The 24,693-nt window shown below is 39.2% G+C and overlaps 2 protein-coding genes across 3 annotated transcripts in view; both read left to right on the forward strand.

The window, feature by feature from the left end:
• Nucleotides 1-218: 218 nt before the first annotated feature.
• On the forward strand, nucleotides 219-2,946 carry LOC309707212 (uncharacterized protein). Its single transcript, XM_082534383.1, has 6 exons — nucleotides 219-361; nucleotides 578-720; nucleotides 850-923; nucleotides 1,315-1,413; nucleotides 1,550-1,648; nucleotides 1,824-2,946. The coding sequence occupies exons 1-6, from the start codon at nucleotides 254-256 to the stop codon at nucleotides 2,003-2,005; spliced, it is 705 nt and encodes a 234-aa protein (XP_082390509.1). The 5' UTR covers nucleotides 219-253; the 3' UTR covers nucleotides 2,006-2,946.
• A 3,805-nt stretch (nucleotides 2,947-6,751) lies between these two features.
• Nucleotides 6,752-24,693, forward strand: part of slc12a5a (solute carrier family 12 member 5a) — a 201,448-nt gene continuing 183,506 nt past the window's right edge. For both annotated transcript variants that reach the window (XM_082533199.1, XM_082533200.1), the window contains exon 1: nucleotides 6,752-7,134. In XM_082533199.1, coding sequence (XP_082389325.1) covers nucleotides 6,969-7,134 — 166 coding nt within the window. In that variant the 5' untranslated portion in view covers nucleotides 6,752-6,968. The remainder of the gene's footprint in view (nucleotides 7,135-24,693) is intronic.

The raw sequence follows: 24,693 nt of genomic DNA on the forward strand, positions 1-24,693 counted from the left end.
TTTTGATCCAGGGCACGATGTTAGGTTTGATCAAGGTTTTGAAGGTTTAACCTTGAACTTATCTGTCCACACACTGACATGTTTATCAGTTTGTGACCTAGATGATGATTGGTAAATGTGGTCTTTACTGGAAATGATGGCATTTGAGGTCATTCACTTCATTTCCTCTTAAATAGGGGTGGGAAAACTAACTGGTCAGTATAAACCCGAAAAAGACTAAGAATCAGCAGAAGTGAACTCATACTGAGCCAAGATGAAAGCGTTTTGTGTCGCTGTTCTTGTGCTGAATTTCATCTCTGTGTGCCAGCCTTCATCAGTGGCCTGTGAGAGGTATCTAAAAACAGCAGATAGGGATCAAGATGTAAGTCTCTTTTAAACCTTTATAGCTAAGATTATAGTTGTAAAACTGATTTGCTAGTAGAATTTTAGTAAAAATGAAACTGCACCCATGTAATGGATTTGTGCAAGTTTGTATTTCATGAATAGTGTTAAATGTGTCAGATTAGTGCAAAACATTTACAAAGCAACAAAAAAAAAAACTAAAATAACGAATGAACAAACAATGTCTTCATTTCAGCTGACTGGGAAATGGTACTTTATAGCCGTGTCCTCAAACAGCTGCTGGGCTACTGTATTCAGTGTCCTACCTTTCGGTGCCTATGTGAACATTACGGCAATGGAAGAAGCAAACATCTATGAAGCCACAGTTTCACTGAAAATGTAACTTATTTTCTTCCTTATAATTGTTGTTTATACTGTATGTTTGCCAGTGTTTGTGCTTCATATTTCATTATGTCATTTAAAGTTATTTTTTCATTCTTTATATCTTTTGACTACTAATTAAATCAGGTTTGGGCAGTGTAAAAGTTTAACTTCAAAAATTCACTACGAAAAAAGCACCATGACTGGGATTGACAGCAAGGGTAAGAGTTTTGATTAAAACATTTGTGTCACTGGAGTTTAATTATGAATCTCTTCATGTCTGTTTCTTTCAGTCACTATTAAACTTTTTAACTGCAGATTAATTATGTGCTCAAACCTTTTAACATTCACAAAATAATCAATAAAAACATAAAAGCACTAAAAGAGAAAATTCAGATATGAAAATCATATACATGTTTAATTTTTAAGCTTTTAAAGAATTGGTAGCATACTAGTTTTGTTGTCTTTTGTCTTCTCTGACTTTTTTCACATTCTTTTATTGTGTAAATAATAATCTTCACTTGTGATAGTATCTATAATACTATAATTCTGATGTTAAAAATTTAATCTCAAATGTTAAATGTATTTTAATAACTCTTCTTTTTACAACAGGTGCCAAAAGTGATGATGTAAGGATACTTCTTCAAAGGAGGTGCCATGATTGTATTGTTATGAAGGGAGATGGCTTCACTGACATTCTTGTGCTTTTAAGTAAGGACCCAGACAAATGTGATAAGAAAATATGTTGAATATTTACAATACAGATGTTTTTACAGCACTTTCTTACCTGACTTATCTAGCAGGCTATTATATAGCAGATTATGACATTTAATCATGTTTTAAACAGGTAAGCGAATGTCCATCACTGATGATGAGATGGAGGCATTTGAGATACAAGCAGAATGTCGTTACTTGTACAAACCACAGATCTTTGGTTCTGATCATGGTAAGATGTGAAAAAAGAATATGACGAAACCTTTATGGCTTTACAGCTAACGTGTACTTTTAGAGTGATTCGTGTCATTTTATTTTCTGCAGTTCCTTAACATTATAATGCAATCAGTATAACACAATTGCACATTCTACAGTTTCTAATTGTTTTTTTTTTAATCTTCATACAGACTACGAGAACTGCACAGTTGACGATGGCAAGACTGAATATGCTTCTTCAGAAATTCCCCATATGCGACAAGCAGTGCTAAACATCTTCTCAAAGGTCTTCACATGCGTACAAGACAGAGTTTTGTATTACCCCCGTGCTGCCTTCCAGTGGGTGCAGTCAACATGGAGTAATTTGTGGTGAATGTAGAGAGACACGCTATAATAAATATTTGCTTATTTCAATCATGTGCACTTGAAACCGTGCTGTCTTTAGTTTAAAGATTTGAAGAGAGTGTAGAATGAATTATAAATACTACAGTTTACAGATGAACAATATTTGAATATTAATTCAAAATATCATTATAATGCATTTATATCTGTCCTTTACCTCTCAACTACTATTCATCCAACTTGCTGAGGTCCAGAGTAAGGGCAGTGTCTATTTTAAGGATGCTCTAAAGTGCTGTGTTCCAATTTTTTCTGTCGCATTTCTGTTGCTATTAAACATTTATGAAATTCAGTGTGGAATCAACTGTCAAAAGACTCAATCTTCCAAAGACTCATTTCCTCAAACAATCACTGTTTCAGCAGAATTTTCCAGGGGTCCTATCTGGACAAAAAGACAGTCATTTGAAATTTACAACCTCTGTAAATGATTTTACATAAAGTGGAATGCATATTTAGACATTGTTATGATGAGTCCACCTACTTCAATATCAAAAGAACAGCAGATGTAAATGTCAGAGGGTTTAAATATGGTAATTTTGGTTTTCTATTCCCTAAAAAAAACCGTTCAAGGCGTTGACTTTAATTCATGGACCAAAAGGTGTAATAACTACACTTGTAAAAACTTGTGAAAGTTCTAGTCAGTAATAGCTTAAAAAATAAAGTGACAATGAAAAAATTAGCTATATGAATAAGAGACACGAGAGAATTTAAAAATGCAGTATGTCTCCTGCCTTTTCTCAAAGGCCAAAGTGTAACTTTACTTACACACAAACATCACAATAAATAATGAATTGTGGGAAAGTAAATACAGTGTATATGTCTGTTTTTAAAAATATGTATTTGCTGGTCTATGCTGTCTAAAGTTGAAATCCAAAAATGAAACATGCGACCAACATTTTATTGACAGACTTACCAGACAGCCTCAGACAGCCATGCAGTCTTAAAGGTCCCTATGTGAGTAGGAATGCCAGACCCCACAACGCTACCATGAGTTGGTTAATTAATCCATTAATGCACAAAAATAGAGAAGCTCTGGTGGAATCAATTTACACTCAGCTGATTGACATGTTGATTAATATCTTGTCAGCTGTCTTCATGTTACAAGCTTTACTCTTTTTTTGAGAGTATCGGGCAGTTTGGACATCCATATTCAAATAGTTGAACATCAAGAATTATATATATATATATATATATATATAGAATTAGAAATGGTGTATTTTCATCCAGAAGCAAATCCTTGTGTTCCATTGTTTTCATTCAAATTCTGTTGTTTTCATTCTATTTCCATTGTTTTGATTCAAATTCTGTTCTGTTCATTCTAATTCCGTTAGAATGAACAGAACATTCTAATTCTGTTGTTTGTTTTAAACTTCCATTGTTTTCATTCAAATTCTGTTCTTTTCATTCTATTTCCATTGTTTTGATTCAAATTCCATTGTTTTCATTCAAACTCTGTTTTGTACATTCTAATTCTGTTGTTTTCATTGAAATTCTGTTGTTTTCATTGAAATTCCGTTGTTTTCATTCTAATTCTGTTGTTTGTTTTAAACTTCCATTGTTTTCATTCAAATTCTGTTGTTTTCATTCAAATTCCATTGTTTTCATTCAAATTCTGTTCTGTTCATTCTAATTCCGTTGTTTTCATTCAAATTCTATTCATTTCATTCTAATTCTACTCTTTTTATTCAAATTCCATTGTTTGTTCTCAAATTCTGTTGTTTTCATTAAAATTCCGTCGAAACTTGTGTTTCAGTTTGCCATCTTAGGGAGTAATCAACACACATGGGTGTATTTTCTTTTTGTTGCTGAGATTTATTGATAAAAACAGTACAAAAAAACCCCCAACCATTTGTACACATATTTACAAATAATAATAAAAAGTGAGTGAGTACATTTCAACATTTTCAGCAATCACTCACAATCCTGGCACTGCCATGGTATCTGTAGTCTGCATTTACCACATGTGTATCTGTAGCAGTGAACACATCGCACAGTGGCATGATTGTTCTTGCATTTGTGTTTGACCTGACACATGGCTCTTTTTCCAGGGCTAGGTGTGGAGGGTTGTGTCCGAAGCAACTGTTCTTTTCTTGCCTTCTTCCCAGCTACATGAGAGTGAGCCAACTCTCTTGCAAGCTCCACCAGGAAGTCCACCCGTCTTTCCTTCGTCCCGGTGCATGCTTGATACAGCACATGTGCATTCAGTGCTGCCATGTCAATCATGTTATAGAACACGGCAACTGGCCAGCGCCGTGTTCCTCTGCGGACAGTGTACTCCCGCATCATCTGGTCCATCACATCCACACCACACGTTGTGGTGTAAACGGCGACAGTGTTTGGCTTCCTTTTGGTGGTGTTATCAGTCTGAACCACGCTCTGCACGCTGCTAAGAATATAGACTGTCTTCTTCCGTTTGGCCGCATTCGCCGTCAGCGTGGCAGCAGAGGTTGAAAACACCTAAGAAATAAGATAAATTGTTATTTCCATAGCACTTTTACACACAATGAAACACATAAACATAGAACCACAAAAGACCTGCAACATACCTGAGTGGTGAATTCATTGCGATCTGTGTGTCTAGCGGATTGAGGAATTTCCCAGCGACTCTTGTTGACTGTGCCGAGGATGGTGGTTTTCCGTCTAAGAAGTTTTTGCGCAAGTGAAAGCAATGTGAAGAAATTGTCCGTGGTAACATTTCTGCCCTTGTCTAGGAATGGTTCCATCAGCCTCATCACTACATTTTCAGACAGTCTCTCCCCACTGGGACGATTGGGGTCCTTGCCAAGATATGGGAAGACATTGCAAATGTACTTGGATTTTAGGTCGCAAGCCACCCAAAACTTGATCCCAAACTTGTCTGGTTTACTTGCAATATACTGCAGGAAACAGCACCGAGTCTTTGATGGGAAAAGCTGTTCATCAATGGTGATATGTAGACCAGGGTTGTAGCACGTGATACAGTTGGTGACAAATGATCCCCACACACTGGAAATTGCAGTGAACTTATCAGTCTTTGCTTGATCACTGCGGGGGGACCTGTCATCAAAGCGTAGGTGTTGCATGATGTCTTGGAAGCGGTTTCGCAGCATAGTTCGAATGATCTGTGGGTTTCCCAGGTTTGCTGACCAGCAGTCATGTAGTGATGGAACCCTAGTAACCGTTCAAGGCGTTGAACAAGATGACAATTGCATCCACCTCAACACAAAAGGAAGTTCACAGCTTTTAGCAGCTCCCCACCCCCACACACAAACAAAGAGGCAGATGGCAGTTAGAAATCAGCAATCATTCACACATCCCCACTCCCCCACTTCTCAGGTAACGGCCTAATTTACATATGAATTGATGCTAAAAGACTAGCCAATTTAGCTTCCACTTGGCTGACAGAGGGTTAGAAAAGCCTGGGACTTCCAGTGTTTTAAGGATGGGTAATGACACTTGCCTGTTCTCCTTCTTTGTCGCTTCTGCAAGACGTAAAGTTTATGACTCAGGCTTTTCGAAGACAACTCGTATGCCATTTGGTAGCAAAAGAGAAAAAAGAAAAAAAAAGGAAGAGGATGTAAAAATTTTGGGGGAGGGTGTTCCAAACAAAACCAAAAACTAAAAAAACATCTCCAGTTGGAGACACGTTTACAATTTCCTGATATTACATCTAAAACAATTATAAACTGTGACGGTCACAAAACAGTCCACGTCCTGCTTACTTACCTTAACCTTTCATTGCCAAATGGTGGCACGATACAAACCAGTTTTATGGTATCCACCAACACTTTACAACAACGCAATAGATTAACAAAGCAGAACGAATGTATGGCGAATAATACATTAGATTACAACATAAAATAATACATTTGGGGAAAAATACAAATTAAAGATCAAATGATAAAAATACTTAAATATGACCCAATTTGAGGGCAGAGCTTTGAGATCCGTTAAGGAGAAATCAGCGTATGGCCGTAGACCATAAGAGGAAAATGAATGGGATGACTGTTTGTCTTGTTCCTTGCTTTCTTGGTTTTCTGAAACTAAAGTAGATCTGACGTGAATTTTACTTTCGTGTCAGAACTGAATTTTTATGTTTATTTTCTTTTGTTCCATTCTGTGTCAAGATCATCCTCCAGGTCTGGTCTGTGGGAAGACTAATAGTTCAGTTTTGCAGATCTTGTCAATGCTTTTACAGCATTGCCGGTGTGTTTGGGATGATGCGTCCTGGTGCAAAATAAAGCGAGAAGTCAAAATTTTGCCTTCTTTATCATGTGTTTTCAATAACAGCAAGACTAATGGCTTTATCATACATTGCTCAAAATATCTCTCTCTCATTAAGTTCTTTTATACCAAACAGGTGCAAATGATCCTCTTTAAAAAAAATCCTAGTAGTGCTGGAAATGTATTTTTGATGTATCTTTTCTAATTTCCTTTTTATTAATGCGGTATGACGATTATTGAGGAAAGATCCCCTCAACTTTACAGCACATTACCACAGCTGGGTCAGAGACTGATTTTTGGTTGCCCAGCAACGGCCAATTTAGAGCCACAAAGAGCTGCGTTGATCTTAGTGTTAGATATAGGAAAAATTATAATAAAATGAGGAGAAATAAAAAATACCAGCTCATTAAAAAAATCATAATCGTCATGTTTCGTGCATTACTATGTGTGTTTACGTTTGCTGTTTTTATTAAAATAAATATTCGGCTTTAGGACCCAGGTGCGCAGCAGCGGCAGACACCGGTTGATGAGATGGTCCACTCGGTATTACACATCTAATGGACCAACAAAGAGCGGCTGCTCGTCCAGCACTGAGTAGTAGGAGGTAAACTCCATAGACTGTAACTGTGGACTACTATAATCAGACAGGTGAGGGCATTTTGACCGTCTTTATCCGTCCGCGTCACCCCGCACCGTGACAAGAAGACCCGACTGTTGTCTCACCGGCGACAACCATGAGCCAGAGGTTCACCGTCTCCAAGAGCGACGGCGACCGGCGCCCCTCCGACATGCAGGGGGAGGTGAACCAGCTGTTTGAGGGAGACGAGCCCCCGACCACCAGCAGCAGCAGCGCGGAGGGACAGGCTGCAGCTGGTACTGAAACGGTGCTGGTGCTGAAAGGTAAGGAGATCCTCCAGCCGGCTTCTTCACCCTGTTTGTTAGCTGTGCGCTATATGCTAGCAACCCTAATGCTTGACTGCTGCTCGGTGACACCACATTGTCTCTGTGTGACTTGAATTCCTAATAACCCTCGGGGCACCGTCTGGTCAGTAACAGAGGCGCGTACAGCAAATCCTGCAGTTGTCCTTTTTCTTCAGCAATTGTGATGTTACAGGTGCATGCATTGTTCAAAAATATTGGAAGATGCATGCAGTGTGAGACAGAAAACAAAGCATTTGGGGACTTAATTATCATATGGCCTGTTAAATTTTGTATGTCTCAGGCATTTTCCTTCCCCTCCCACAGCATTTAACTGCACTACAAGTAATCTAGTACCTTCTCAGTTCAGGATGTAGGGTATGTGCTGGTGCATTTTATAGTATTTATCTCTAGATCTATATATTTTTTTATTTGTTAGGCTTTACAGTATGTGAGCAGAAAAGACTAATTGCACCCTGTCTTGAAGGGAGTATCAATGTCAAGTAATATACAGTTTCTGTGGTAAGGCTTAAATTAAATGGAGAACTAATAATTGTTCTTTCCTTTTTTATTGAGTTGTTCCCAAGGTTAGGGATAATTTAGCTGGTAAAACCCAGGACATTATAATTAATAAGGAGCATTAAACCTTCTCTTTTACTATTTTCACTTTCTAGAATAGTTTTTTTTTCAGTTTCATCAATCTGTGCCAAAGTGGTTTTCTGTCACCAGTTTGCCCATATGAAAGAATCAACGTCCCCTCAGTCCTTGCGTGAATCAAACACAGCAATGCGGAACAAATGGAAATCCCCATTTGTCCAGGAATGGAGGCCTTTACCATTAACTATGATTAGAATGACAAAAAGTACAGTGATTCATGTCCATTCAAGTGCAAATGGAGATTTATCTGCAAATGGATCAATACATTTCATACTCTGTAAGGCTGCTGCATTAATGACATTTCATGTTAATTGGCCAGGCTCCCCAGACTCCCTTTAAATGGCTTTATTGGAGCTCTAGATTAGCTTCCACTTTATTCAAAGAACTGTAGCCTTAGTTTGGTATTCAGCCTGATTCTTTTTGCAGAGCTGCAAGCAGCAGTGTGGAAACACCATTTAGAATAAAGAGTTAATTATTAAATATTTTTTGTCATAGTACATTATAGTTCAGGGTGTTTTTTTTTAATTTATATCTGTACTCTCAGTTCTGGCACTTGTTGGTTAACTATATCACTACCTGAGTAACTACCTTTTTTAGTTCATATATTAGCTTTGATCCTGGACATTTTTGTCTTTATATCACTTCTGGTGTGCTAAGGTTCAGTAGCATTCACATGTTTATACAGTGAAACCAGCTGCCTCCTTAATTGGGAATAAATGATTTTCACTACCAGTCCAGTTTTTCCCATTATTGCTACAAGTGGCTCAGAACTGGCCACTTACTCCTGTGTGTGTGCCCCAGTATGTGACAGTCATTTCACTTGACAGACAGACTGGTCAGTAGGAATGTATCTCACAGTCTACTTCCTTTAGAGACAAGGATCACTTTATTTAAGGACTCTCCCTAATGATACACCTTGCTCATACTGGTATCTCTGCATCCATTTTGCTGGTTGCCATGGTGATGCAGTACATTTTCGCTAGAGTTGGCTTAGAAATGGTCTCACAGTAAAATGTTTTCTGTCTTATCAGGTACCGTTATGAAATCAATCTGTTCATGTTTGTACCCCTCGGAAAACAACTGTTGTAACATTGCTGAACCTGTGAGTAGGGCTGGGCTCTACAATATATTAACATTTAAGCTGTATTAATATATTTTTAAACTAGTGTTTGTAACGATTCTCTAAAGCCATGGTTCAGTTTGTGCCTTAATTTTCAGGCCACAGTTTTGGTTGTAGCATGTTCTTTGTTCCCAAAAATCTTCATTTCTATTAACTCTCAGAGTCAAAACAGCAAGAAAGATTGCTGCTGACTAGGGCTGGGCCATATCATACCATTCATGGTAATACCGGTATAATGTTGGGCAACAATAAGAAAATGAAATATCGCGATAGACTATGGGTAAAATGCGCATGTGCAGTGCCTTTGTTTTCATACGCACATGGCGGAAAAAGCATGGTGCTGACGGAGAATGAGAAGGGCAAACGCGGATCGTTGAATGAAACGGATGAACCAGAATTGGTTTTTAAAAATGCTGCAACTTCAGTGGTGTGGAACTGGTTTAACTTTCATCCATCAGATACACAACAAAGCACTATTTTTGCTAGAGCATGCTAGCGGGCCGTTGTTATTACCGTGTTTTTTGGAAAATACGGCACACTTAAAATCAATCCTTTGATTTGTTTGAAAATCAACAGTGCCCCTTATAATCCCGTGTGCCTTATGTACGAATTCTGGTTGTGTTTACTGACACAGTGTTTACTGATGTTTTAGTACGACTTTGCTAAGCTACAAACCCGCACCGCTTGATGGATTGCCGGAGCATTACGGCTATTGTAGGCAGGAGCCTCGCGGAGTGATACGTACTGTGCTTCAACATAATATTACCGTATTGTGTGTGTATAACCTCTTTAAGTTTTGTGGATATTATACATGGTTATGCTGAGGATATGTTGGCCAATTTCCACTGGAAATGCTTTTTGGTTAAACTGTCAGCAAGGAATTTGCATTTGCACGGTAAAATTTTTATATTACTTTAATGCACATAAAAACATCTGCTTGTTTAAGTGAAAATACATTGATGGGGGTTTTTTTGTACTAATAAAGTTGTGGAGTTATAAAGTATTTTGTCTAGTGTCAATTATATCGTCAGTTATACCGTTATCGCAAATTTTCAAATGTATATCATGATAAATATTTTTGGTCATATCGCCCTGCTCTACTGCTGACACCTCTCACCCTGGTGATATACTGGTAGCAGCCTGTGGGTCATCAGGGCCAATGCCTCACATTGCAAGAGCAGTTTCTTTCTGTCAGCAGTTCGACTACTTAACAAAGCCTAGTACTTCAACCCTGACTCCTTATAATGAATGTGCTACGTTAGCACACGTACTTACTCACCTACGCTATAAAAACATTGCACGTTGGACTCATTGCAGTTGAGTGCTTTGCACATGATGTTCACACTTAGATTTCACACGTCCCCCTTCTCTGTAAGTATTTTATATTTTCTTTTTTTGTGTTATTGTATTGTATGGTACTAAGACTCCTTGTTTGTGTAAGTAGTTGGCAACAAATGAGATTTTGATTCTGATTACACTATTCTGACGTATATCCACTTCAGTTTTGATGTGAATTTTCTTTCAACATTATTGAATCTACAAGAGTAGTACATTTTAACCTGATACTAACCACCTCCTGCACATGTCTAATTAACATACTAAATACCATCTTTAATTTCTCAACCTCCACTGCTCTTTTACAGCAGTGCAAAAGAGAAGCAAAATGAGAAGAAATTATTGTCAAAAGAGACCATGGGTGGTTGGATCACAGTGTCTGTTTCATAGGACTAGGATGAGATGGTACCCCTTTTAAACAATACATTTTAATATCTGCATTACATAAAGTATTTCTTTCATTAAGCTGTGCCAGTACTTTTCTCTCTCACTTCAATCTTATACACGTGACACTCCACCTTTGCTGTCCTTTTGTCTACACACTGTACAAGGTATACATTCAGCATTACAGCTGATTCAAGTTCATCTATTTGGTGAAAACACATTAGGAATTTGCCATCATCAAAGTCACCTGACTTTCTTCACAAAAACAGTCATTTTACCTCGTGGAATGCTATTTGTTGGTCTAACTTTGGCTTTTTGAGATGTTAATTTGAATTGAAACTAAACTATTGGAACATCAGAGACACGCATACACACAACAGCTAACCAATTTAGGTAGCTACTGACACACACAAAATGGACCCACAACATGAGACTGGTGATTTTTGTGTTGGGAATTCAAGCCATGTTACAGAACTTTTGCCCCCCTACTAAAATTATTTTTTTACTGCTGAGCCCATTCTCAATATTTCTTAGTTCGTATTTTGTAAGTACTCCAACCGCACTCATTGTGGATGAATACCAGTACAAGTCAGCTTCAAATAAACCCTGCTACTGGAAAGTCTACAGCTATTGTGGTGGTGGATATCCAGTACATACAGTCTTCACATAGTTTTCCCAATATCTGACAAATTGAGCAAATAAACAGCTACGGTATGTCTTTATTTGCATCTATTAAGCATGGTGTACCACAGGGGTAGGTTTGTGGTCTCTCTCATGATATATAGATGTATAGATATACCATCTACCCATGAGATGCTCTGATCCTGGCATGTTGAGATCTCTCTTTGTGATATTTTTGTCATTGTTGGTTTTTAAGGTTTTAAGGTCCATTGTGTGACCTCTTAGCATTGTACTCTCTGGAGCAATGCTTTCTTGGGCAGATGTTTGCATGTTTTTTGGGACCTTGCTTAAAATTAAAGGGCTCAGTATCTTTACATTGAGCATTCTGAAGCTTTGAAGTGATCTCGTAGAGAAAACCAGGCCAGCTTAGTGTTTTAAATATAATTTTAATGGGAGAACACTCCCTTTAGTAGAGTTTCAATTTCTTTCTTTCTGCCTCCATAATTTTATTTTAGGACTCTATTAAAGTACTATTATGTTACACAGTTCAAAATAATATTTATCTTTGTTTGGCTTGGTGCAGCCCCTAAGGTCATACTCTGTCTGGAACAACTTTGAAAAGTTTCCTCTAAATAACTAAAATAGTTTAAAAAAAAATTATTTTGTTTTACTTATATACCATGACTGGGAATTTTTTCTACTTCAGCTGTAACTTGACCATAAATTCTTAGAAGGGCTTCATTTATTATCCATTAATCTGTTTTCTTTGTGAATTATTTTGACAATATTTCATTCAGTTTTCATGTTACCTTGAAAAATGCCTAAATTGATTTTTTTTTTTATATGACAATTTGTGCTGATTTCTTTCTTTCTTTGTATCTTATTGATGAATAGGCTAACTGTTGACACTATTGTGCATCCCATATTGACCATGTGAGTTTGTATCATATTTGCTGGCGCTGGAAGATCATGACAGTTTGTCCGTGAGTGTAAGGGATAGTTTAGCTGAAACAGAGGGAGTACATATAATTATTTCAAGGGAAATGCAAAAAATAATTAAATGGGTTTTGCATAGGCCTGCAGGTTTGAATCTGTCAATGTAATTATGCCTTTGTTGGCATTCTCTTGCTATGTTATAATTCTACCATCTACTACAACTTCTTTGGACTTACTGTTATTTTTAACTGGTGACCAAAGCAGTATCTGAATTCTTCCCCCTTGGCCTGCACTCATGGTCCTGTTTCTGTTGATCCAGAGGGAGATTTGAGCTCGGTCGTCTCAGCCAGTCAGTTTGGCCGCAGAAGGAAGGACAGTTTGCATCTGGCTGCCAAGTGCCCTCTCTATCCTTGACCTTGCCGCCCTGTGAAGAGATATATCTTCGTTAAAGCTGTTTGGTTCAGTGGAATGGGCTGCAGATAGGTTCAAGATATGCTGGGGTTTTCACAGTAGATGGTAAAGCAAAGCGACCTTGAAGTTCAGAGTCTGGCCAAGCAGAAAGCCCACATTTATTGATAAGATTTTTGAAATCACACTTGCACATAATATAATCTGCAGTATTGCTTGCAGTTCAGAAAAAAATGGCTTCTTGAGCTACCTGTAATGCGTGATAGTAGACATAATTAGCATTTAAATTACAAATCATACAAATTAAAAGCAATTTTATTATCCTATTCCAATATACCTGACTGCAAAGTCAACTTTCCTTCAATGCAAAATATTATTTTTATAATAAAAGAAATCAGTGAACTTTTTGACATTTTTCCCAAGCTGCAACAAGTTACAGGATCTTCTCTCACTGAAACATCCAAAAAAAAGTGCTCTGCTGCTGGAAAGAGGTACAAATACTTGACTGAAAATGACTTGATTTATTTTACCAAACAAAAAGCAGGTTCAATATATTTATATGCTAGAAAGAAAATGTAAGGTGCTTGAATCATTTTCCAATATGATTATAAATTCAGCAGATAACAGGACGTCACCCATTTTCTTTTTTCAGTTTTTAATCATAACTGCTTTGATCTTTTGACTCTTCCCAGCAAAGGACCAAATTATAAGCCAGTCTCATGTCTTTAGTGTTGTGGTGCATAAGGCTGACTTGGCAGGGGTTTAATGTGTGTCATGGTGTTCTGTTTCTCTCTAAGCAAATGCAGTCCAGAAGTAATGACACACTATGAGAGCATGATCAACACAGCAGGCAAACAATCTGCTGGCTCTGAGCTGTGCTAACTTGAACTTTAGTCTTTGTTAGCTTCTTTACAACGTCCATGTTCAGCTGTTTGAAGGTAAATGTGATCAGATGGTCATCAGATCATAGTGTAACACAGGTAGACTTTTTTTTTGCACTAGCTGGCATGACATGACCTAAAACCTCCAATGGAAATAACCGGTATCACAACGGTGATTATCACTGCTTGCTAAGGCTCTATGTATATTCACCTAAAAAGAGGCGTTTCATGCATCATATGATTCTTCCACCACACACAATTTATCATATGTTGATGATGATAAAGATAAAATGGTTATACATAAAAAAATCTAACCATAAACTGCAGCACTGTTGCAGATAAGATGAGAAAATCATTACGCTTGTAATTTAGTGCAGAGAGTGAAGTACAGGGGCCAATCAAAATAAAACAAGAAGTAGCACACACTGAGACTCAGACTAGGACATGTGAATGTGAGACTGGGAGTGGGACTAAATAGACATGGAGACATGAGAGACAAAGGCAAGAAACACAGAAGATTACAGGAACAGGAAGGGACTAACACAGGGACCGGACTTCGGACGTACTACGTACAAGACAGGGAACACAGGCTGCCACGGAAACAGAGAGACCATACATAAACTGGGACATGACTGGAGAGACTGGAGGTAAACAAATATGAGGACACAGAGATCAGACAGAGACACACTGGACATGAAGGGAAACAAACCGAAGTAAACCAAAAATCAAAAACTATAAATAACAAGCTCTAAAGGCACTAGAAAATAAATATTCAGGAACCAACTAACAAGAACCAAAACTGAAAATACTCTATCAGTGACCCAGGACTATGACAAGTTTAGCTTGTGAGTGTATGCACATTGTTTGCCTGCGCTGCTGTGTCTTGGACCAGCTTCTAATTTGTCACACCAGTAGGCTACTGGTTAGGGCCAGTGACACTGGAAATTACCTGATTCTGGTCATCCATCCATCCATCCATCCATCTTCATCCGCTTTATCCGGGGCCGGGTCGCGGGGGCAGCAGCCTAAGCAAAGAGGCCCAGACCTCCCTCTCCCCAGCCACCTCCTCCAGCTTATCCGGGGGAATACCAAGGCGTTCCCAGGCCAGCCGAGAGATATAATCTCTCCAGCGTGTCCTGGGTCTGCCCCGGGGCCTCCTCCCGGTGGGACATGCCTGGAACACCTCACCCAGGAGGCGCCCAGGGGGCATCCTTGTCAGATGCCCGAACCACCTCAGCTGGCTCCTTTCGATGTGGAGCAGCAGCTGCTCTACTCTGAGCCCCTCCCAGATGGCTGAACTTCTCACCCTATCTCTAAGGGAGAGGCCAGCCACCCTTCGGAGGAAGCTCATTTCTGCCGCTTGTATCCGCGATCTCGTTCTTTCGGTCACTACCCACAGCTCGTGGCCATAGGTGAGGGTAGGGACGTAGATCAACCGGTAAATTGAGAGCTTCGCTTTTACACTCAGCTCCCTCTTCACCACGACGGACCGGAGCAGCATCCGCATTACTGCAGCTGCACCCCCAATCCGTCTCTCGATCTCCGGCTCCCTTCTCCCATCACTCGCGAACAAGACCCCGAGATACTTGAACTCCTCCACTTGTGGCAGGAACTCATCCCCGACCCGGAGTGGGCACTCCACCCTTTTCCGGCTGAGAACCATGGCCTCAGATTTGGAGGTGCTGATCCTCATTCCTGCTGCTTCACACTCGGCTGCGAACCGTTCCAGTGCGAGCTGGAGGCCCCCACCCGATGAAGCCAACAGAACCACATCATCTGCAAAAATCAGAGATGAGATTCTGAGGCCACCAAAGCGAAAGCCCTCCGCCACTTGGCTGCGCCTAGAAATCCTGTCCATAAAAATTATGAACAGAACCGGAGACAAAGGGCAGCCCTGGCAGAGCCCATCACCCACCGGGAACGAGTCCGACTTATTGCCGGCAATGCGAACCAAGCTCTTGCAACGGTTGTATAGGGATCGAATGGCCCGTAGCAATGGGCCAGACACCCCATATTCCCGCAACACCTCCCACAGGACACCCCGAGGGACACGGTCGAATGCCTTCTCCAAGTCCACAAAACACATGTAGACTGGTTGGGCAAACTCCCATGCACCCTCAAGTATCCTGGAGAGGATAAAGAGCTGGTCCAGTGTTCCGCGACCAGGACGAAAACCGCATTGTTCCTCCCGTATCCGAGGTTCGACTAACGGACGAACTCTCCTTTCCAGCACCCTGGCATAGACTTTCCCAGGGAGGCTGAGGAGTGTGATTCCCCCTGTAGTTGGAACACACCCTCCGGTCCCCCTTCTTAAAGATGGGGACCACCACCCTGGTCACTGGTTGGTCAATCAATGCATCTGTAATTTAAATGTAAATTAGATCAAATGATTTAAAGTTGCTTTCATAATTAAACTGGCCAGACTCTGCCTCACTGAAGATAACTAATACAAGATAGATATCTTCAGTTAGCCTATTAAACTGGTCAAACATTAAATAGAAGATAACTAATACAATAACTGTAAATATCACATGTCACTTTTCTATAAATTTGATTAAACATTCACTTAATAAGGTGGGGTATGGCAGTCCTGGTGGATTTGGAAATCCCTGTTGTGATTGGCTTAGATTTGCAGAAATGATCTGCAAAAATTAACAGTTGTCATTTTAATAATAAGTCACAATATGAGCATTTTTTTTTAAATTTTATTACTTGTCTTCTGATAGCACTGCGTAGTGGAGGTTTGACTTGCCTTGTTGTTGTGGCTTCTTGTTACTCAGTTAATCCCTTCAATGTTTCAAACTTATCTGTGTCGAAAGACACTGGCAACTTTCTCTTGTATTGACTACTGCTTCACTTGTACTGTTTGAAATGCTCTGTTCCTGTTATTTGGTCTGACGTCAGGTAGTGTACAGAAGGGTAATCAAAGCTTGTTTTGCTTATAAAGCAGCTGCTTGTGGTTGGAAACAGGTTGATGAGATTTATGAGAGTGAAGCTGTGGACCGTAAATCCAAAACAAGTGGCTGAAAGACAGTAAGCACAGTGAGTGCTCATTATCTGTGGCGTTCTTACACCTTGCACAATCATTTGATTCATATTTAATCTGAAAATATTGAATACAGGAGCCTTGAGATCACAGTTAAAGCATAAATCCTTCTGCAAAATCAACGTAACTGCCTTGATTAAACAACATTAAAAAAATTCCCTTCCCCCTCGGGTGTGATTTCCATTTTGACCTCGGGACTTCCAGGACATACTCCGCACAGAAGCTCCTTTGTACTATACATACCTGGTTATGGCATTCTATGTATGACTGTGTGTGCATTTATATGTCTGTATATATGTAGAGAGAGATACTATGAGTGCCCGTAGTTATTCTGGATCGTCTCTTTATAAACCACAATCACTCACTCATGCACTCCTCACCCTTCACCACTGATGTTTTCAGTCGAAACTGTTTGTGTGTTTATGTGCTCATCATCACGTTTTATTAATGTATTAACTAATGTAGCAGAAACACAGACATATGACGTTTATAACCGTAACTCAATTTGTCCTCGGTGTTTTGGTTCATGAGGCTGATTTGGCTGAGATTTAATCTGTATTGCGGTGTTCTGTTTCCCTCCAGGCAAATGCTGTCCAGAAGCAGTGACACAGTATAAGAGCACTGTGAGCACCGCAGACAAATTCACAGAACAAAACCCAATAACCCCATGGCACAAACGGTGGTATTTTTCTTCTCCCTGATTTGATAGCCCATCACTGCACAAACCACTAGGGATCTTGCAGGTTAAAGGCTATTTATTGGTAAATCCCACCGCTGAACTGCACCGTCATCGTGTAATGTCTGGAAAAGTATGTATTATATGTATTTACATGGCATTATTACCCAGACACTGATGACAAAGCGCATGGCTGGCAGTATTCTATATTTGTTATTGATAACAATGCCAAGGCCAGCACAGGCCAAGTCTTTTGGTTTTGAAAAGAAGTCAAACTATAAAGAAATTGTAATCTTATTTAATAAAGCATGCAGTTAATTTAGTGGTATAGTATGATTTGGGGCGTTGCAACATTGTGATTGACAAGTCATTACAATGCAGTCAGATCCATCTCTTATTCATTTTGTCTGGCTCAAGAAAAATCTAGGTTGTGAAGGCCAGATTACCAAACTCAAGTTTTTAAAAAAAAGATACCACAAAACAACAGGTCAAGTGCCTAGCATTGTTGTGTGTTTGTCATATGCAGAGCTTTGCAAATAGTTGTCTATATGTTGTGGCGTGGGGTGTGGAGTCATTAAAAACCCAACTTACCTAGGCTATTGGGAATGTTGCGATGTTTTGTTCTAATGCTTATTGGTTAAAAGGTAGGTCAAAGGGGGGAAAGCTAAAAAAATACAAAAAAAACATGAAAAGCTCAGATAGTGGTTTCAGTGGACAGTTTCATTTTGTTAAACCTTGGTTTCTGTTCCCCTCTTTGTATGTATTAATTTATTTTTTTAACAAGTGCCAAGACCAAAAACACCACAAGCTAGATTAGCACACAGATGAGTTGTTCCACATTTTCTTTGCACTGCTCAGTGACAATAAAAGCACATCTAGACAATGGCCTGCAAAGCTGTGCCTTGTCTCTTTGCATAGACCAACATACAACCATTCTCCAGAATTAATTCTGAACTTTTCCATGATATTCTTCAATAATGTTGTAATGTTCTTCTACAGTAATTAAATTATTTTGATGCGTTGGTTAATATGCTGCTTAGTGGCTACATAGTGTAAACCACTACACTATCTACACTACACAATCTACCACAGCTGATAGAATTTAGACTGTTGACTATGCAAAGGTGCCCTGGAATGTCCAGCACATAGTAACAGGATGTAAGATGTAAGATGCAAGCTGCGACAGCTTACACTTGGAAGCAAACCAAGTGGCTGGGATAGTGTACAGGAACATCTGTATGAACCAGAAGTCTTCCAGTCCCTGTGGGAGATTCAACAAAAGGTGGTTGAGAACAACAAGGCTAAGGTTCCGTGGGACTTTGAGTTCCAGACAGAGATAGTTTTGGTTGACAAAGAAGAGAAGACTGCAGTTGTGATAGATGAGGCAATCCCACCCAAGGAAAAGAGGAATATCAGAGAATAGAGACGTACCAGGGGGCCAAGAAAACACTGGACCAGATGTGAAAGTTAAAGTCCAAAGTGGTCGCAGTGATAATGGGAGCATTAGGAGCTGTAACCATGAACCTGGATAAGTGGCTCCACTAGATTCCAGGCACACATCAAGGGTCCCTGTCCAGAAGAGTGCAGTCCTAGTGAGTGCACCTCACACTCCTAGACCTCAGCTTGTGTTGTTGGGTCTCTACTCAAAATTAATAGAAGTATGAACGCAGAACAGCACCTTCCGATTATGATCCAGCATTTAGGACCTTCTTCAAAGCATCTGATTTACAAGTGCTTCATTTTTCAGCATGAGAAATACATTGTCAGTGAAGTAAAACATACCTGGACAACAAAACACACAGTGGAACGGAATTAGTCATGGATTGGCCTCTTCAGAGCCAGAGAAACTCTAAATGATTGAAATGGTGTGTTATCAACAAAGAGGGCTTTTAAAATCCTTAGCTGGGAGAGAATTCAGGCTGTGATGAAAAATAATAGTGGTCATACCAAATTACTTTCAAGCATCTTAGAATCGTACATACTCTCTTTTTGCCTTATTATCTGTTTCCACAATGATTTTTCAGGTCCATAAATCGCTGCATCAGTTTCCCAGTTTCCTAGAAAATTTAAGGGATGACTCAAGACTTGTGCACAGTACTACTAATATTAATATTCACTTAAATTTTACTGGACTCTGTACCTAACAGTGGTTGCCAGCAATTGTTCCTCCATTATAATGTACTGTTGGCTGACCAGACTGAGGATTGTTTGTGTGTTGATTCAGGCATGTCTACCTCTGTGCTGTAATGGCTCTTGTGTAAATATTAATAGGCAGCCTCTTTGATATAAAGGAACAGGCTGATGGTGAGCACCGATATTCAGTCACAAAGGCCTTTTGTAGATGACTGCTATTCTAGGATTAATATAGTGGGATGCCTGCTTCAGTCACTTCTGGGAAAAGGACAATGTGGCCACCTGATGAGGATTTTATGGAATATTTATTAAGGCTCAGAAATACTTGTGTAATCACAGCTTATCTTGAAAAGGAAGAACAGCTGACAGGAAAAACGTGGTACTTGAGTATTTCTACCAACACATTTGTTACCATAGCTTTCTGTTTCCACAAAAAGAGGTAGGATGTGAGATTTTCTTTCAGCATCAGAGAACTTTTGTTTTCACTGAAATTTAAAGATATAATAATAAGAATATAAAGTGTGTGTTAAAAATTATTTCAGTGTCAAATCAGTCTACCCATACAACAGTTGGTTTTCAGTTTCCATTGCATTGGATCAAGAACAATCCCCAGTAATACTGGGATAATATATAATATTTTATTTAACCCTGTTTTTTTTATGTGGACATGGAGAATGAGTCATGGGTGAAAAACGATATACTCAAAGATGTCTATAATTACAGGCTGTGTGATGAATAAAAATCACATTGTTTCATATGAATCAAAGCAGTTGTATTATTATTATGATAGTAGTAGTAGTAGTAGTAGCATATTTTACCATGGGCCAACTAGAAGGTTTTTCAAACTCTCCTAACCATGGCTCCACAGCTACCCATGTTATATTGATCGTGTGATGGTGCCTAATTTTTGCAATCTTTAGCATGTCCAGCCTGCCGCAGGTCAATGTACTAGTGGCTTAGTGTAACAAAGCAAATGCGAGTAAAGGTAGTTTAAAATTGCTCACGGAGACAAGTTGGAAAAGTATCCGGAGTTAACAGATTTGGCCCAAACCGCTGGTTTGGTGACAGTTCCAGTAAAGTTTATTCAAGGAAGATGGTTTGAGTTTGCCGTTGTAAAGCTGATATTTCTTTTTACCTCTCAGCCACAAAAGGCTAATGGCGGATTGTCATCATGGGCAGACAATGTAGACATCCGAGTTTGTGAAAGTGATAACTTGAGAACACAGCAACGTGGGCGTTTCAAACCAGTATCATATGTGTTTCTACTAACAATCTCAGATGAGTTTAAATCTCAGTAACGTCAACCCCAAGGTCAAGATCAGATGTTACATTTTCAGAAAATCTTGTGACTGCATCTACTAAAAATGTTAGTTGAGCTTGGATCTAAGTGACCTTGACCTCATGCTTAGATGTCAAATTTTCTGCATATAATAATAATAATAATAATAATAATGATGATGATGATGATGATGATGATGATAATAAATAAACATATATAATTAAAAAGAAAAGTACATAAAAAGTACAATTAGAAGTTCAATTAGAATCACTTGAGAATGCTAACTTGGGAACAAGGCGATGTAAGAAAGAAAAAGTTGATGTTTGCCATCTGTACAATTTTGAGGTGATAGTTTTAAATGATAAGAGTGCACAGCCATCATGGACGTATCCCTTTTATACCTCTAGTAACAAGTCATTTTATATTTGAAACCCTAACCTTAATAATTTGTCTTCTGTGGTGGTTTTGGGTCCTGAATACTAATAACTTTCTGTTTACTGTAATTCTAGTGTTTTGCATTTAGATTTTGATGTTAGTTTGAGTTTCTGTTCCTGATTTCCCTTGTTGTCCCTTCTTCTTGTGTCTTTTGGCTCTTTGTTTACCCATTTGTCTTTGAATTCTTGGACTTGGTTATCACTTTTACGTCACTTCTTCACTTTACTCACCACCAACTGTGTTAAAGTTCCTTAAGAATTATAAGTGACAAACAAATATATAGCATTACTTGACCTTTTTCAGCAGATGTATTGCTAATGCACCAAATGTTAACCTCAAAAAAGAGGCACATACCAAACCATACATTTTTGTATCATCTCTGTATCATCTCTATCATCTCTCTCATTCTGTCTGCATTATTAAGGACTTTACTTCATTGTGATACATTCCTTATGTAGCATAAACCTGTCAGTGTCTCCAGTAAACTAGAGTTTGCTTGAAAGGCAACACCCTGCACTCCTACTATTGAAACTTCTTGTTCCAAACAGGAAATGCTACCAACGCTGAGCTGGAACTTTGGTCTTCAAACTGCGCTTAGTCAGTGTAACATAAGACCAAGCTACTTCTACCTTAATATACAGTCTGTGGTTTAAATAAAGGACATAATTCTTGAATCATGTTTTGTCTAAATTTGAGAGGAGGTTTAAAAAAAATCAGTCATTTGTAAGGGGTTTTAGTTGTAAACCATGTATGATCCTTATCTCCGGGTTTCCTGCACAAATGTATTAAAAAGAAGTATGTAGAATTTTGAAGATCTACCATGTCCAAGTTTTCATGGAAAATCTTTACCCTTTCACTTTAACTTTCTCTGTCTCTTTGCTCATCTGTCCTCGTACTTTAATGCTATTACATGGTAGAAATGTTCTCCCTCAGAGGAGCCATTGATTTCTAATCTAGCTTGGCATTAAGTGCCATAGCTTTTGCAACATCACTCATTCTATTATTTCTTTGTGTGTCAGAGCAGGAAGGATTAATATACTGAAGATCAATACACCTTATGCAGCATGACCTATGTAATGCCCTGATCCTATCTAATTTTCAATACAGCTCTGTAAATTGAATCAAATAATTACAAAGACTTTCCTCATGGGTGGCGCACTGTATGGTTAAAGAGAGAATTGTGGTGCCATGGACCAAACAGGAGAGGGCAGCCTATTAACTGGTTTAAAGATGAGCTCATAATATGTGCTGCTGAATGTATGTCTTGAAAAAAAAAAAGAAAAGAAATATTACTGTGTTGTTGATGTTTAGCTGTTTAAGGGTTTCGAGTTCTAGGTGCTTTTTCATGCTTGTATAGAACATTTAACAGTAAATCTGATCGAGAATTGTTGAGCTTATGCAATTAATTTCTCTGCAGTAACCCAGATGTGCTTTTCTTGACTAAGTCAGCAGGGGGCAGTTGTGTGTTTTCTTTTAATCAAGACTGCCAGCATCTATGCGTGTTCCCTTTAGTTTGACTGATGGTGTAGAAAAGCCTCCAATGAGAGAGATCAGGATGCCAGGGAATTACACAACGGTCTGTGTCGTGTGTATGATGAAAGAGGCTTGTTAAGCATAACAGCAAGTGAGGAGAAGGTGTGTGTGTGTGTGTGTGTGTGTGTGTGTGTGTGTGTGTGTGTGTGTGTGTGTGTGTGTGTGTGTGTGTGTGTGTGTGTGTGTGTGTGTGTGTGTGTGTGTGTGAATGCTTTGGTGTGTATGTGAAGAAGAAGAAAGATGCAGAGAGAAAAGAACAGTGAGAGGGGGTGTAAACGTTCCTTAGCCCAGAAATCCTTATGCTGTTATGTAACTGTCTGCACATAGGGGAGGTGGGGAATTAGGACCGATTGATAGAAAGTGACAAATTCTCCCTCACATGTAGGCAAGCTGCAGGGCAGACCTCGGTGACACTAACACAGGAAAAACAGGGGGAGGAGAGGAAACAACTGCAGGGAGAGGTAGAGCATCCTCCTATACACACAAATAATGGCACATCATCACAGACTCAGTCACTTGGCTTCGTTCTGTGGCACAACAGCTCCTCTGCAGTCTGTTAGACATGAGATTTTGTATTCAGTGACCAACATAACACAGACTGAACGAGACTGGCGCACTTTTTAAAAGCTCTTATGTAGTTTTGATCTTTTATGTGGTAAGAATGTTGAATAAATATTAACTTTAAAGTGGTATTTATGATTTATTGTAGTGTTTACCAGGGATGAGACAATAAAACTAAATCAGTATATTTATTGGTTTCATTTTTGTTTTTTTGTCAGCACCCCGACAACCTCTTCTTATTAGTACATTAGTGGTTTGGTTTAAGACGAAGCAAGCTACTTTTTATTTGTAAAGATATAGATGATTTGTTTTATTTAATTTTTTTTTTAAAGTTATAATAGGGTCTTTATGTTTTTCACTGTTTTTCTCACCAAAAGATGAAATGAGGTGAGATATTCCTATGTGTCACCTGTTTCTGACTGAAAAGAGCAACATAGACAATCTCCAGGCAGTTGAATGGGGATGGTGCTTTTCTTTTACCTCCCAGTGACATGTCTCTGTTGTGCATGTGATTTCTTTCCATTGCACTTGTCACTGTCAGCATCTCACAATGTTTCAGTTAGTTTCATCATTCTGAATTTATTTTTTAGTCCTGTGGGATGAGTCCTCAACAGAGCACCATGAGGATCTGTGAGGTGCCAAGTCTCTCAGCACTCCTCTCTTTAAATCTAACAGCTGAACCCAGGGAGGACCATTCACAGGACACTTTTTGTGTTGCAAAGTTTGCCATAATTTCTCCACACTAAAAATATATGCGACTTTTGGAGATAGTAAATGGAGCAATGGGGACCGGATTATTTTTATTAGGTCACTATGATAATTTATCCGACGTAGTTTGCTAAAATAAACGACTGCTGCCAGGATGTGAGAACTAAACATACTGTAGTTGCAGGGCTAATGTGTTATTTTGGTCTGATTTGGAGAACAGTACAGACTCAATCTACTGAGGCAGTGGAGGCAGAGAGCAGAGGGCCAGAGATACAGGTCATGGATCCCCATGGGGCTGGGCTGGTATTCAGGAATTATACTAGGCCTTCCGGTCCCTCAGGGCCGCTGCACACTGTTTGCTCACTGTGTTTCTGTCTCTCTCCAGCTGGAAAATTATTCGGGACTGGGAGCGGTGCCGAGGCATTGGTTTTGGTTTTGAAAAGGTGAACTGTAAGGGAAGATGTATGATGGTTGTGCCACTAGCTAAATGAATTTTAATTAGGTGCTCTAAATTTGAAATTTTGTGTTGTGAATGTTAATGTTTTTGCCTGTTTGGCTACGAGAATAGTCGCCATAGAGCTGCAGCAGGCAGGAGGAAGAATGATGCGTACACTTCACTGAAGCTGTTCCACAGCCCGGTTTCTTCCACAGTCCAAAGGTTCTGTCAGCTCGTTGCACCCGGTTGGGGGTACACACTCTCCATCACCATTACCATGCATGCCACTGCTGTGGTGCAATGTCAAGAGGGTGACTGCAGAGTATGCCTGAGCCAAATACCATTACAAATCCTTATACAGTTCATTTGAGTTTTGCAAATCAAATTAAAGA

Source organism: Aulonocara stuartgranti, assembly GCF_965226115.1.
Source record: "Aulonocara stuartgranti genome assembly, chromosome: 5".
Lineage (NCBI taxonomy): Eukaryota > Metazoa > Chordata > Actinopteri > Cichliformes > Cichlidae > Aulonocara > Aulonocara stuartgranti.